Source organism: Oreochromis aureus, linkage group 3, assembly GCF_013358895.1.
Source record: "Oreochromis aureus strain Israel breed Guangdong linkage group 3, ZZ_aureus, whole genome shotgun sequence".
Taxonomy (NCBI): Eukaryota; Metazoa; Chordata; class Actinopteri; order Cichliformes; family Cichlidae; genus Oreochromis; species Oreochromis aureus.
The window spans coordinates 68,301,530-68,316,016 of record NC_052944.1 but is presented as its reverse complement, the minus strand read 5'-3'; the positions used below and the strand labels follow the sequence as shown (position 1 = coordinate 68,316,016).

Sequence of the window (14,487 nt, the reverse complement as noted above, 5' to 3'; positions counted from 1 at the left end):
CAAACAAACACCACCTATTATAAAACCCATATGGTCATAAAAGTTTAAACACGAGCATGTGTGTGTGTGTATGCATGTGTGTATGAGCACACGAGTATGCGTGTCCGTGTGTGTGACTTCCTGGTTACAACCATTTTAACACTTAAGACTTTAAGACTTTAAGACTACTCATACAGTAAAAACCTTGAAACTACAATATTATCTTTAGATGCAGAAAAAGCATTTGACAGAGTTAACTGGAAATTTCTATTTGCAACTTTACACAAATTTGGTTTTGGATCTTCTTTCATCAACTGGTTAAAAATATTATATAATTCCCCAACAGCTTGTGTCAGAACAAATGACCAGACATCCTCCAGCTTCTGTCTCCTGAGGGGCACCAGGCAGGGATGCCCACTCTCCCCTTCACTGTTTGCAATTTTTATCGAACCACTAGCAGCAGCAATTAGACAGAATTCAGTAATTAAGGGCATAACATGCAAGAACATGGAACATAAAATCAGCCTTTATGCGGATGATGTGTTACTCTTTCTCCAAAATTCACAAACCAATATCTCTGGGGTGAGTGAACTGATAAAATCTTTTGCAAGATTATCAGATTACTCAATTAACTGGTCAAAATCCACAGTCCTTCCGATTAATTGCTCCTTCCATAATTCCTCTTCTACTACACTGCAATCGGGAAATATAAAATATTTAGGTATTAATGTTTCTCCCAAGCTTGCAGATCTAACTAAATTAAACCATATCCCACTTTTAAAGAAAGCAGAAGGTGATCTGGCTAGGTGGAAATGTCTACCCATATCACTCATGGGAAGGGTTGCCGCTATAAAAATGATGGTATTACCAAAAATAAATTATTTATTCTCAATGATCCCAACTAAACCGCCGCGAGATTGGTTCAGATCTCTAGATTCATATATGTCCAAATTCCTTTGGAAAAATAAGCCCCCACGTATAAGCTTAAAAACACTACAAAAGACCAACAGGCTTCAGTTTATCTCAGGATGGCAAAAACATACTCTCTTAGATGAACCTTGGCTAGATGTAGAACAAGCACTTTGCAATAATCTAGAGATTTCAGATCTACCATTTATCAGCTCAAACATCCAACGACATGAATGCTTCAAAAGCATCAACATCAGCTCCTCTCTGACAGCATGGTGGGAGTTTCTGAAGCTGACTGAGTCTTCATTAATCCCATGCAAACGTACACCTATCTGGAACAACCCTGACATACTACAAAACAATAATATGATAAACTTTTCAGATTGGAGTAGTAAAGGAATCAAATATTTAGAACATATACTAGAAGGAACAGAATTTATTTCATTTGACAGACTAGTTATACAATATGGGATCAACAAGAAAAGATTTTTAGAATATCAGCAAATTAAATCCATAGTAAAAAAGAGATTTAAACCGGGTCAAGTTGAACTACAAACACCACCAAGTGTGGTTCAATTTCTTACTCTTAAAACCCCCAAATTACTATCCAAAATATACAGAATGCTTTCTAAAACAGATGAATCAATATCACTTCCTATTGCAAAATGGGAAGTGGATTTATCAGTTAACTTTGACCAAAACTTCTGGTCTCAGATTTGCTTAAAAACTTTTCATCTAATTAGAAATCCCAGTCTTCAATTAATTCAATACAAAATACTACATAGAGTACACTATACAGGTCATCGGATGTTCAAGATGGGCTTTACGTCTACCAACAACTGCTCACACTGCCAAACCAATTCACGGACAATTATATCCACGCACTTTGGTTCTGTCCACCAGTTCAAAAGTTTTGGTGCGAGATATGTGAAGACTTATCAAAGTGTCTGAAATGTAACATTCCAACTTCCCTTTAGTATGTTTGTTGGGCAGCTTAGATAATGTCATTCGGAAAAGAATATAGCCCATATGGTTTTCACTGCCCTATGCATAGCCAAGAAAACAGTCCTCATGAACTGGAAAAATAAAAATAATCTTAATTCTAACCAATATAGAAATTATCTATTAGATCACATTAGTCTTGATACAGCCTCTGCCACCACATCAGATCAATTGCTCTGGGCTCCTTTGATCAGCTCCATCACCTAGTGGGGGTGGGGGGTCTTAGTTTGGTCCCACCTTCACTGTTGTGATTGGTGTGGGGGTAGGGACAGGCTTAGGGCATCGGGGGGTTCCCCGGGAGCATCTTCCTTGGGGGGTTCAACCCGGGGTAGCGGTCATGGCCAATTGGGGGGCTCTGTTGGCTCTTAGGTGACGGTTTCCTCGTGGCTGCGTGCAGCAGGGCTAGGGAGGGTCTGTGCTGACGGACGTGGGTTACTGACCTGGTAGCCTGGCTGCCCCTGGGTGGGTCCGGGATGGGCGTGAGGTTCTGGGGCACTCCGTCTCTGGGCTGGGGCCCTGGCCTGCCTCAGGGCTTGGGTCCTGGTTGGTGTGTTGCCGGGGTTGTGGGCGGGTGGGTGTATGGGGCCCAGTCCTGGCGCAGGGTGCCGCCTGTGCATCGAACCACCTGGGGGCTCTTCGACTGGTGGGGAGGTTGTCACATCCTGCAGGAGCCTTCCTCTCTTCAGGAACTCTCTCTGCAGGAGGGGAGATACAGGAGAGGTGGAGGAAGATCTCAGCCTGGGCGTCTATTGTCTTGTGTAGTCTGGAAGATGAGTGGATGATGGGGTGGGTGCAGTTTTCTCTGTGGTGGGGTCAGGTGGACTGTCCCGGGCTCTGTGGGGCCGGGCAGCGCTGCTGCACTGGGCTCCGGTCTGGATGGACCTGGGCCCCCCCTTTCCCTGGCGGGTTGCAGAGTATGGGGTGCCTACTGGGGTCAGCGGGGAGCTGACCCCAGGAGGGGTCACTTGCCCTCCCTTCCTTCCCTCCCCATCTCCAGCTGCCTCCTCTTCCCGCTCCACCACAATCACCCACACATGCAGGGCCTTGGGGTAGGGGTGTGTCACCAGGGTGCAGAGGAGACATCCCCCTCTGTCCCCTTCTGGCTGCCTCTGCCTCAATTTTATCCCACAACTTAGACATTCACATTACTCACACTCTCATTACACATACATATAGGATCTTGGGGTGGGCACGCTACACAGATTCCAATCACCACCAGGGTGTACACCTTACCCCTGGCGTCGCTGCCCACCTCTCAATTTTAAATACACGTAGACATTGAGGGCTAGCAGGAGGGGCTATACGCTTACCTGCTGCTCTGGCAGGTAGCTCCATGCCCTCCTGGGTTTTAAATGCACCTTAGAACACACATACATCAACACTACATATGAGCGGGTGGAGGGAGGTTTGGAGTCTTCCTACACCCCCGTTCTCTGCGGCCTGCTGGAGCGGGGGGGCTAGGAGGAGGAGTTGGCCGTCCGACTGGGGTCTGGAATGTGGGGCCTCCCTGCTGCTGCGGAGTCGGGCGGTCTGCTTCTCCCCACCACAGGGAAAAGGGTAACACCACCTGGGTCTGGGCGCAGTTTCCCCTCCAGGGGCAAGGGTACCTAGACCCGGGGCCTAGAGTACGCTTGGGGAGTGTGATTGTGTGTACAGTGTCTCTATGTCTGTCTCCACGTTGGGTGAGTGTTGAGAGCATGAGGGTGGGAATGGATGTTTGTATCTGTGTGTGCCTGTTTGTCTGTGTCTATATGTCAGGTTGGGTATCAGACCCCACCTCTCTGGGGACATCTCAGGCCCTCCAAGGTTTGGAGGCCCATCTCCCCCCACCACTTCCCCTGCCGGTGGCAGACGCCCTCAGACATCGGTGCGTTGGTGGTTCTTTGTGTCCGGGGTGGGCGCCGGGTACCCACCGCTCACTCCTTGGCGGCTGCTTATCGGGGCATGGAGCCTGGGGCTCGCTCGGGCCACCGGGATGGGGTGCCCTCGGCCTCGGCCTGGGGCTCGGTCACTCAGGCACAGCTGGCTGCGGGCGGAGCTCACGGGCACGTCACTGCAACCCCCTGGCTTCTGCTCGCGGCTGCTGAGTGACCCCTCATCTGGGACTCTCCTCAGCTCTTTCTGGGATAGTGGCGCGGCTGCCCTCTCTTGGTCTTCCTTGGTCTCTTGTGTTCTGGGGCCTCTAGATGTCTGGAGTTTTGATCTCCTCCATACCTGCTTCATGCCCTGGAGGTCGGGGCAGTGGCCCCCCACACCCTCTAGCAGATCATTACATGAAGGAACCTTTTTAAAACAAGCTGTTCATGCTCACAGGTGTACACACGGGTGATCACACACAAACTACACCCTTTTGGGCTCCTACCTCAAAGCACACTGTGCGCTGTCGATCTCACGTGCTGCACCATAATGTTTAATATTTAGTATTTACTGTCATATTCCCATATATCATTGTGATCTTGTTTATTACTCTCGTCTTCTTCTGCTTGCTTTCTTTTTCTTTCTCAACAGGTGATCCAGGTGATCGATATGTATTTTTGTCTGCTTATTCTGTTGGTTTTGTTTTTGCCCTTTTTCCCCGTCCCTCTTCTCAGGTTTTTTTTTTTTTTTTCCCTCTTTCTTTCTCCCCTTTCTTTCCACCAGTCAAGTCTGTCCCGTATTCAGCTAGTGAAAATAAAATAAACAATAAAAGGTAAATCAGATGGACCATTACGGCAAGGCTGGGATGGTCCATTTGGTAAAGTAAATCCGTTGGGCATCTTTCTTCGCCTTTAGACAATAATTCTGATGGCAAAAGAACCAAACGGGACAGGTTAAAAAAACAAAAAAAAAACAAAAAAAAACAAACAACCATTTTAACAACATCCCTGGTCATAAAAAGGGACATCTCCCTTCACCCTGTACATGGCTTAACCCCTTTAACGGTCCAACATATATAAGAAAGAAGTGAACGCCCTTACTAAATAAGAAAACAGAACCTTTACATAGGATGTGCCTGCAGTTAAACATTCAACAGGTTGGGGAGGAGAATACAACCAAAAGAATGTCTTTGATCATATAGTTTAAAACAAGGTTTACAAATTTAAGTACAATAATGACAACATTTAACAATATACTCTAACAGCCCTAGTCTGGTGATTTGTTTTTATTTAGTTTGATTTTGTGAGCTGGTTATTAGGTGCTGCTCCAGCCAGCCAGAAAATGCCCCGCCATCCGTCCTACCCCTTCCTCCCTGTGGAGCAAGCAGCAGGCGCAACTCGCAAATGAAGGGCTCTTTCCTGCCCGCAAATGGGCAACACAAAAGCAATCGGTGCCCATGCAAAAAAAATGTGCTGCCATGATGTCGGGGCAGCATGGGTGTGAGCAACATTTTTTGTGCCAATGCCATGATGCTGCCCAGGGCAACCGTCCATGTCGCCCATATCAAAAACTGCTACTGGAGACACACAGAAGCATTTGTTATCTCTGAGTGGGTGTCAGAAATGATGAAAGTTTAGTGGCAGTTCAACTGAGTGACTCAGTTCTTCAGAAAGTACCTGAAGGTGCTTCAGGTGTTTCACATTTCAACATATCCCAGACGTTGGACAGGACTTAACATGTTTGTATTTGGCCTTTGGGAGAAAACGTTGGTTTCAGAGAAAGTTCACAGAGGCACAGGGAGAACATGCAAACTCCACACTGAAAGGCCTGGGAGATTTAAAGCTTTGTAGCAGTTTGACTTAATTTAAAAATATCTTAAATTACCAGACAAAACATCTGGACTTCTTTAAATTGGAAGTCTAGACGCCTTTTCTTTCCAAGCTCCTTAGAATATACTGAGTACATCAAAATTACACTGTTAATTAGCAGTAATTCTTTGAAACATTATACACTTTTTATTACACTTTAGAAAGTGCCTTTTCTTGGAAATTATTCCACTTTTCCACTTTCAAACAGGTGAATTTCAGTTCCCATTCATGCACATCATGGAAACTGACACATGCAGAAACTATTTTCCGAATAAGTCTGTTTGCGTGTCAGTTTTTCAGTGGTTAAATACTTTTAACTGCCATCCCCAGGAATACACACCCTGTTCATTACAGAAAATAAGGCACACATGAACGCTTTACTGGAGAAACAAACAAAAAAACAGGTTCAGGTTCCAACTGTTATTTCAAAGGACTTGCTTGTTGGAATGTCTGGATCTATTGTCGCCCTTTTACAAGCTTCTGTTCTTACTGAAAGTGCTGTTCAAAAAAAATGTTCCGTTGAGGCAGTTGTCAGTGACATTCAGAGTCAAGGAAAAGAAGTAGTACTCCAAACATTTTCCTCTCATAGTAAGGAATCAGACTTTACAAAAGAGTTGAGCACATTTTAAACCAATTAAATAACTGCTTTTCAAAATTAACACTGAGAAAAAAGACAGAAATATTTTGATTAAAAATGTGAAATAGTTGAGCTTAACCTCCTAAGACCCACATTTTTAATTTCTCTTTGATATTTGGGCATATTGGGGCCCGATGAATGTGAAAACAAAGAATTACCAGATTTTTTACCTTATTTTTGTTTTTAAGAAAAATAAGAGCCACATAATCGTGGCTCAAGAGTTGGGAGTTCGCCTTGTAATCGGAAGGTTACCGGTTCGAGCCCCGGCTCGGACAGTCTCGGTCGTTGTGTCCTTGGGCAAGACACTTCACCCGTTGCCTACTGGTGGTGGTCAGAGGGCCTGGTGGCGCCAGTGTCCGGCAGCCTCGCCTCTGTCAGTGCGCCCCAGGGCGGCTGTGCCTACAATGTAGCTGCCATCACCAGTGTGTGAATGTGTGTGTGAATGGGTGGATGACTGGTTGTGTAAATTGCTTTGGGGTCCTTAGGGACTAGCAAAGCGCTATACAAATACAAGTTGATAGAACAGTAGCAGTATAATGTCCTCATAAGTGGATATCAGGCCCTTGTTGAGCAAAATTGAGCAAAATTTTGCTCAAAATGTCCTCATACAGTGGCTTGCAAAAGTATTCGGCCCCCTTGAACTTTTCCACATTTTGTCACATTACAGCCACAAACATGAATCAATTTTATTGGAATTCCACGTGAAAGACCAATACAAAGTGGTGTACACGTGAGAAGTGGAACGAAAATCATACATGATTCCAAACATTTTTTACAAATAAATAACTGAAAAGTGGGGTGTGCATAATTATTCAGCCCCCTGAGTCAATACTTTGTAGAACCACCTTTTGCTGCAATTGCAGCTGCCAGTCTTTTAGTGTATGTCTCTACCAGCTTAGCACATCTAGAGACTGAAATCCTTGCCCATTCTTCTTTGCAAAACAGCTCCAGCTCAGTCAGATGAGATGGACAGCGTTTGTGAACAGCAGTTTTCAGATCTTGCCACAGATTCTCGATATGATTATGTTAGTTTAAATGAATCAACACCCCCGAGTCATTCTAACTACCAGAAACCTCGAAGCACAGACCGAAAGACCCAGACAGACTTTTAATTCATTTGAAAGCCTGATGCTTAGCCTCGTCCACCCCAGCTGTAAAACTCAGAAACCAGTCTTACTTGTTATCATCTATCGTCCACCTGGGCCTTACACAGAGTTTCTCTCTGATTTCTCAGACTTTTTATCTGATTTAGTGCTCAGCTCAGATAAAATAATTATTGTGGGCGATTTTAACATCCATGTAGATGCTAAAAATGACAGCCTCAACATGGCATTTAATCTGTTATTAGACTCAATTGGCTTCTCTCAAAATGTAAAAGAACCCACCCACCACTTTAATCACACTCTAGATCTTGTTTTAACATATGGCATAGAAACTGAACATTTAACAGTGTTTCCTGAAAACCCTCTGCTGTCTGATCATTTCCTGATAACATTTACATTTACAATAATTGATTACACAGCAGTGGAGAGTAGACTTTATCAAAGTAGATGTCTTTCTGAAAGTGCTGTAACTAAGTTTAAGAATATAATCGACCCACTGTTATCATCTTCAATGCCCTGTACCAACATAGAGCAGAGCAGCTACCTGAACGCTACTCCAACAGAGGTTGATTCTAGAGTTCTTACATGTTTTGGAGTTTGTACGTGCTTTGTCTCTAGGGGCCACCAAAAATATACTTTTATTTATTCACTCCACATAAAATGTAATAAATAATTCATATAATACAAAAACAACTAGTCACAGTTCAACTCTTAACTATTTAAATTTTCAGCTTTTTCCTTTTTAACAAATTTAAAGTGAAACAATACAAAACACTGCAAACCACAACACAATTAAATATAAATTTTAAATATGAAAACAAAAAGAAGATGCACATTCTCTGTAATATGGGCCTGCATGAATAAATTTTTTGAATCCTTTAACATCTGCAACTGAAAATAGTTGTGGATGATTTCTATACCTTTCTAATGTGACGTTGTTGTCCCTGGCTCTCTTTCTCTCTCTCTCCCTCTGTCTCTGTTCCTGTGCTACTGAGTGTAACTACCGCCCCTCCCCCCTCTTCTCAGTGCAAAGCACAAGGCTCGCGTGCGGAGTGTAGCGGAAATTAGTGGGAGAGAGAGGGTGAGAGAAAGGAAAAAAAAACCCATGGGCTCACATCGTTAACTCGCATCTGTCTCTATGAGCCGTTTCGTTCGCAACCCACACATGACTACAACCTTCCTTTCATATCAAAAATCCTTGAAAGAGTAGTTGTCAAACAGCTAACAGATCATCTGCAGAGGAATGGCTTATTTGAAGAGTTTCAGTCAGGTTTCAGAGCTCATCACAGCACAGAAACAGCTTTAGTGAAGGTTACAAATGATCTTCTTATGGCCTCTGACAGTGGACTCGTCTCTGTACTTGTCCTGCTAGACCTTAGTGCAGCGTTTGATACTGTTGATCATAATATCCTATTAGAGCGATTAGAACATGCTGTAGGTATTACAGGTACTGCACTGCAGTGGTTTGTATCATATCTATCTAATAGACTCCAATTTGTACATGTAAATTGAGAGTCCTCTTCACCCACTAAGGTCAATTATGGTGTTCCACAGGATTCAGTGCTAGGACCAATTCTGTTTACATTATACATGCTTCCCTTAGGCAGCATCATTAGAAGACATAGCATAAATTTTCACTGCTATGCAGATGACACGCAGCTCTATCTATCCATGAAGCCAGGCAACACACACCAATTACTTAAACTGCAGGAATGTCTTAAAGATATAAAGACCTGGATGGCCGCTAACTTTCTGCTTCTTAATTCAGATAAAACTGAGGTTATTGTACTCGGCCCTGAAAATCGTAGAAATACTGACCTTACTCTGAGTTTGATTCCGTAAAAAGTGACAAAAACATTAGCATTCACTGTTCACTGTGTGGGAAGAAAACTGTTTTTACAGCGAAAATAACCCCTAAACCTCTAAGCAAGCACTCAGTAGGCTACGCTACCACGAGAATGTGAAATTCACAGAGAAACACGCGGATTCTTCCACTGACCACTGTGGCACACCTGCACCAGGGCAAACCTCCACCTGCCCCACTCCTACTATACAGGTGAAAATAGAGAAACAGGACTGCTGAGTCTTTGATTTTATTTATTTTCCGCTGTGTTTTACGTGCATCTATTTGAAAGAGTGTCAACACAAAAAACTATTTTATTATATATTCTGCAACATGCAGAAAATATGTTTAAATGTTAAACAAATTTAGTTACTTATTACTATTTTCAAGAAAGTTGACCAACACCGTTTCTAAAAAGAATGAGAGAGAAATTTATCATATTTAATGAACAAGTAAGGGTTAAAAGCTTGCAGTTGTTTTTAGCTCCATCTGTTAAATCACATCTGATGAATGTCATTAAATGTGTCTGTTAGCAGTTCAGCAGGTAAGGAGAGTAGAGATCAGTCTCCACTGGATCTCAAGCCTGGGACTTCTTTTAGCAGTTGGTTAACAGGTAACTTTACCACCATCAAATTTCACTTCCAGGGTCATTAGGAGTATAAAATAAAGCAAAACATTATTTACAGCAATATTCTAAAATACTTTTCTGTCCACCTGTTGTTTACAGCATAGTTTGATACTTATAATAATGGGAATATGGTAAAGTACAGTTTTGTATTTTTTGTAATGTCATGATGCGTTAGAAAATGTGATGTATTGGTCATTTTGTCATGGAATGACAAAATTGTGTGTATTTTTAATGTTTATAAAATTAACCAGGAAATTAGTTTGCTATTGTTACTGGAGGTAGATAAGGAGACCTTCATCCTCCAACTCCAATACATGTGAATGTGATGAGTCCACAGGTTTTACAGACAACTGATTTCCCCAGTGTGCCTGCAGGTTTTAGATGTGTCCTTGATCCATCACAGCTGATTAAAATGGATAAATGACCTTCTCAACATGTCTTGAAGTTCTCCAGAGGCCTGGTAATGAACTAATCATGTGATTCAGGTGTGTTGACCCAGGGTGAGATCTGAAACCTGCAGGGACACCAGCCCTCGTGGACTGGGATTGGGGACCCCTGTCTTACAGAAAGAAACAGGTTTAAAATGTAAAAAAATAAAATATTTTATTGAACAATGGCTTTAAAACACATATGAAAGCCCTTTATTGTGGTCGAACAAGCATTAATAGGTGTTGTACAGGCTCATTAGGATACAGGGTCTAGTTATTATTAGCTATTAGCAATGAATGATGATAGTAGTAACTGTGTACCTTCCAATGGGAAAAAATGTTTAACACTCATTTTGGAAGAAAAATCATCAAAATTTTAGGATATTTCTTTTCCAGATTTGATCAATCCCCCAATTATCATTCAAAGTTAATAAAGTAATGCTACAAAATAACTTCAAAGTAACATTTTCAAAACTTTCTTCTATATGATTTAGGTGAAATTATTTAAGAATTGTTCACTGAAAAATCCCTGGATAGATCATAAAACATATAAACAGGAATTATACACTAATGGAAATATTTTAAATTATACATTTTGAAGGATTTAAATTTATGCAATGTCTTTGGACTTTAAGGCACAGGTTAGAATTTTTATGAAGAAAAGAAAGAAAGAAATTAAAATTCCAGGTGTTTTAAAATTGGATTGGATTATACAAAAGTTTTATTTATACAGTTTAACGGTAATAAAAAAAAATTGGTTCAACATAACCACAATGTAACTTCACGTAGATTCTCTTCAGATTTCATAAGAAGAACAATGTTTTCACTACTTCCGTGACTAAAGATGAACTGCTAGAGTACCTTTCATAACTTAAGGACAGCAGTGGCTCTAACAACAATGTATCTATTTGTTTGCCTGATGTTTCATGTAATCACTTCTGCCACACATTGTTTCTGAATGATCTCATTGATTTAGCCATAAAATCAAGGTCAATTTTAACGTTTGAACCTGAATCTACATCTATGGCTGTGGCCGTCATTTCTGTGGCACCAAACTTGATTTCTAGTCTGATTTCACGATTCATGCCTCTTGCTGTGTCAGGTGACTCAAGAATAATAGAACCAATGTTCTCTATTCCCCACTCATCTACATATATTAGACCTTGGATTTTTCTCTCTGTGCGATAAAATGCAAAGGTGACCGCTGTCTGATCTCTTTCTACTGGAGTGCAGTTGTACTCACTGGTTTTATCCCAGCCCACTTCCTCATTTTCATTCACCAGTACACAGAAAATACCATCACACCACTCACCCTCTTTGTTTGTGTATTTCTTGTCTGCTCTATGCTTGGATGCATCAAACCTAAGAGACAAAGAAACCCCATAAGTAAAGGCACTTATTCGAGATGCCACCAATGCTGGGTTTCTTCCAAACATCACAGCTCCCTTCATGATTGCTTCTTGAGGATGAGAAGGACACAGAACTTTACACTGATCACCAAAGTGATTGGTAATATGCTGACGCAGAATCAGGCTTTGAGCGTAGCCCCCGACTAACAGAATGTACTCAATCCTGAAATCTTTCTTCAGGATTTCTCTGAGACTCTTGGTGATGCCATTCAGACTCTCAGCAAAGAAAGATCGTACTTTCTCTTTTGAGACTTTGATGGATCCTTCATTCCAGGAAACACCTCTCACTGATTTAAAAAACTTTTCCATTTTCTGCTTTTCTTTTGCCATTTCACCCAGGTTATATGGGCAGCTGATCTCCACATCATCATCATTCTCTTTTAAAACTGATATTTCATACATCATCTTCTGCAGCTCTCCTGGATGCTCTTTTTCATATGCATCCCACAAACTATCACTGAAGATTTCTCTGAGGAACTCTTTGAATTTTTTATCCACAGTTTGTCCCCCAAAATCATTTCCCGAGGCCTTGTGCAGCTCTTTCAGGGCTCCTCCCTCCAGGACTTCATGAACAGTGATGTCAATGGTTCCACCTGCAACACACAGGAAGTAATTACAAGTGACATCTTTACAAATCATTCTCTCCTCCACTCCCCTAATGCAGACTTTACGGCCTTTATCACTCACTGGTGAATACACAGAACTATACACAAGAGTGTAGCAGCAACAAACTCATGTTTTCTTAGTTTAACTTCCCTGTATTTGATTCTCTAAATTTTGGGAGCAATATCAATTTAGTTATCTGGTATCAACTAAGACTGGTCGATTTGATGTTTTAACTGTGAGACGTGCATGATTTTAGATTCATCCTCTCAGGCTAACATAAATAAATATCCAAAACACAAAATTATGTGGGAGAGGTCTTCTGCCTAAATTATGTTCATTGTATTGATAATACATTGATAAACTTAAATTATCTGAACTCTTGTAAACTTTGGCATAAAACATCATTGTATGAGTAGAATGTGGCCACAGGGTGGCTGTGGCTACAACGTAGCTTGCCATCACCAGTGTGTGAGTGTGTGAATGTGTGCGTGAATGGGCGAATGACTGGATATGTAAAGCGCTTTGGGGTCCTTAGGGACCATAAAAGCGCTCTATAAATACAGGCCATTTACCATTTAGAATGTAAATGGAAAGAAAAGCGTCTGGACTTCTTAAAGTTTCAAGAAGCTTCTTCAGATCTAGAGTCAAATGGTGGAGAGTCCCAGATTTAAACCCTATGGGAGTGACCCCCATTTTTTTTATTTTTGAACTTTGAAGTTCTCTCGAAAATGGGCGTGGGTCATAATCAGTCAAGGTTTCGGGTGAACTCATTATGAACCTAGCCCCACCCTATCATGTGATTCCCTGAGGTCAGATGGTCCAGGATGTGAGTGGCTGTTAAGGTGTTTGAGAAGGGATCTCAAAACTGGATTATAGATGGCAGACAGTTGGTGTCGTAAACCACTGCCTCTGTTCAAAGATGTGGACATAGATGGCTTCTTTCACTCCTCTTTTAAACCATAAAAACATAAAAAAGTAAGAAAAACTGCACTATGAAAACATAGAGTACCTCCACAGTCCACCACAATGTATTGTGTTCCTGAAGCCTGTTCAAATGTGACTTCACTATTTTTTTCTCTTTCAAAACCATCAGCTGGCAGCTTCTTACACCAGACTGAGGCTGCTTCTGATTCCAGTGCAATGACCAATCTGTCTTCCTTTCCTGCGGTCACAATACCTGCCTATAAATCAAAGGTAAATAAGTCTTTTTTTTTGCTTTAAAACTGCTGTACAGTACATCTGTTTATTGTTTTTGTTACCTGCATCGCAGCTTCTCTCATGAACTGTTTTGCTGAAGGATCCCAGATGGCAGGTACAGTCACCACCCAGGTGAAGTCAGAGGCTATGAACTGCTTCCCACCAGCATTTTCTGAGATGAATTTCAGAGCGTCCTCCTTCAGGTATCTCAGAGCTTCTGTGAACACCTTCAGTGCCTTCATCGATCTTCCATTTGCAGCTTCAATTGTCACATCACTGTTAAGCTTCTATGATGGCAGACTGGATATGAATAACATGACAAAGGACTTCTGTCGTGTTGTTAACTGTTAATTGGTTGGTTTAGACTCTCATGTCAGAAGTTACAAACCTATTACTTCATTTGCAGCTTCAGTTGTATATATCTATATCTCGCTAACTATATATCCCTTATTTATGCTGTTAAAAGCCTTTTTCAAAAATAATCTGGCCAAAAGATGATACTTACGTTTAACATTAATGCATTGTGTTTATGTTCGTGTGGCTATCATCTGAAGTTATATTACAATTAGTAAGGTAGATCAGTAAAATGCTAGGGCTATATTTATTTATTTATTAGTACCTTTAAAACATTCAACACAAAGCAGAAAGTGTTACCCCATAATATCAGAATATTGATATCATCAGATTGTTACACTTACTTTGCCATAGAGGGACATCTTGAAGCATTCAAAGAAGAATTTCTTTCTGGCTTCATCACCGCGTGTTCTAAAATAAACTGACTGGGCTTCATAACCAAAGCTGAGAAATTTTTCATGTTCATCAAAAAGGATGCAGGTCGGAGTCTTTGGGGTCCTCAGTGAAACCTGTTTACCCCAGTATTTTAAACGAGGTTCAGTTTCTGCTTCTCTTTTTGTCAGACTGAAAGCATATCCACTGTACGCAGTGCCAAAGTCTATCGCTATGATGTATGAGTTATCCATTGTGGAAACAGTGCTGAAGAGCAGCAGCTACAGAGTATTTA

The 14,487-nt window shown here is 41.6% G+C and overlaps 1 protein-coding gene across 2 annotated transcripts; it reads right to left on the bottom strand.

Moving 5' to 3' along the window:
* Positions 1-10,444: 10,444 nt before the first annotated feature.
* Positions 10,445-14,446, bottom strand: LOC120437413 (heat shock 70 kDa protein 12A-like). Of its 2 annotated transcripts, none has more exons than XM_039607991.1 (4): positions 14,165-14,446; positions 13,529-13,753; positions 13,279-13,450; positions 10,445-12,256 (listed from the first exon to the last, which is right to left on the bottom strand). In XM_039607991.1, the coding sequence occupies exons 1-4, from the start codon at positions 14,444-14,446 to the stop codon at positions 11,187-11,189; spliced, it is 1,749 nt and encodes a 582-aa protein (XP_039463925.1). In that variant the 3' UTR covers positions 10,445-11,186. The 2 variants fall into 2 exon arrangements, with proteins under 2 accessions (XP_039463925.1, XP_039463926.1); XM_039607992.1 differs by having other exon boundaries at positions 13,529-13,766; positions 14,165-14,301.
* Between the last annotated feature and the right edge of the window lie 41 nt (positions 14,447-14,487).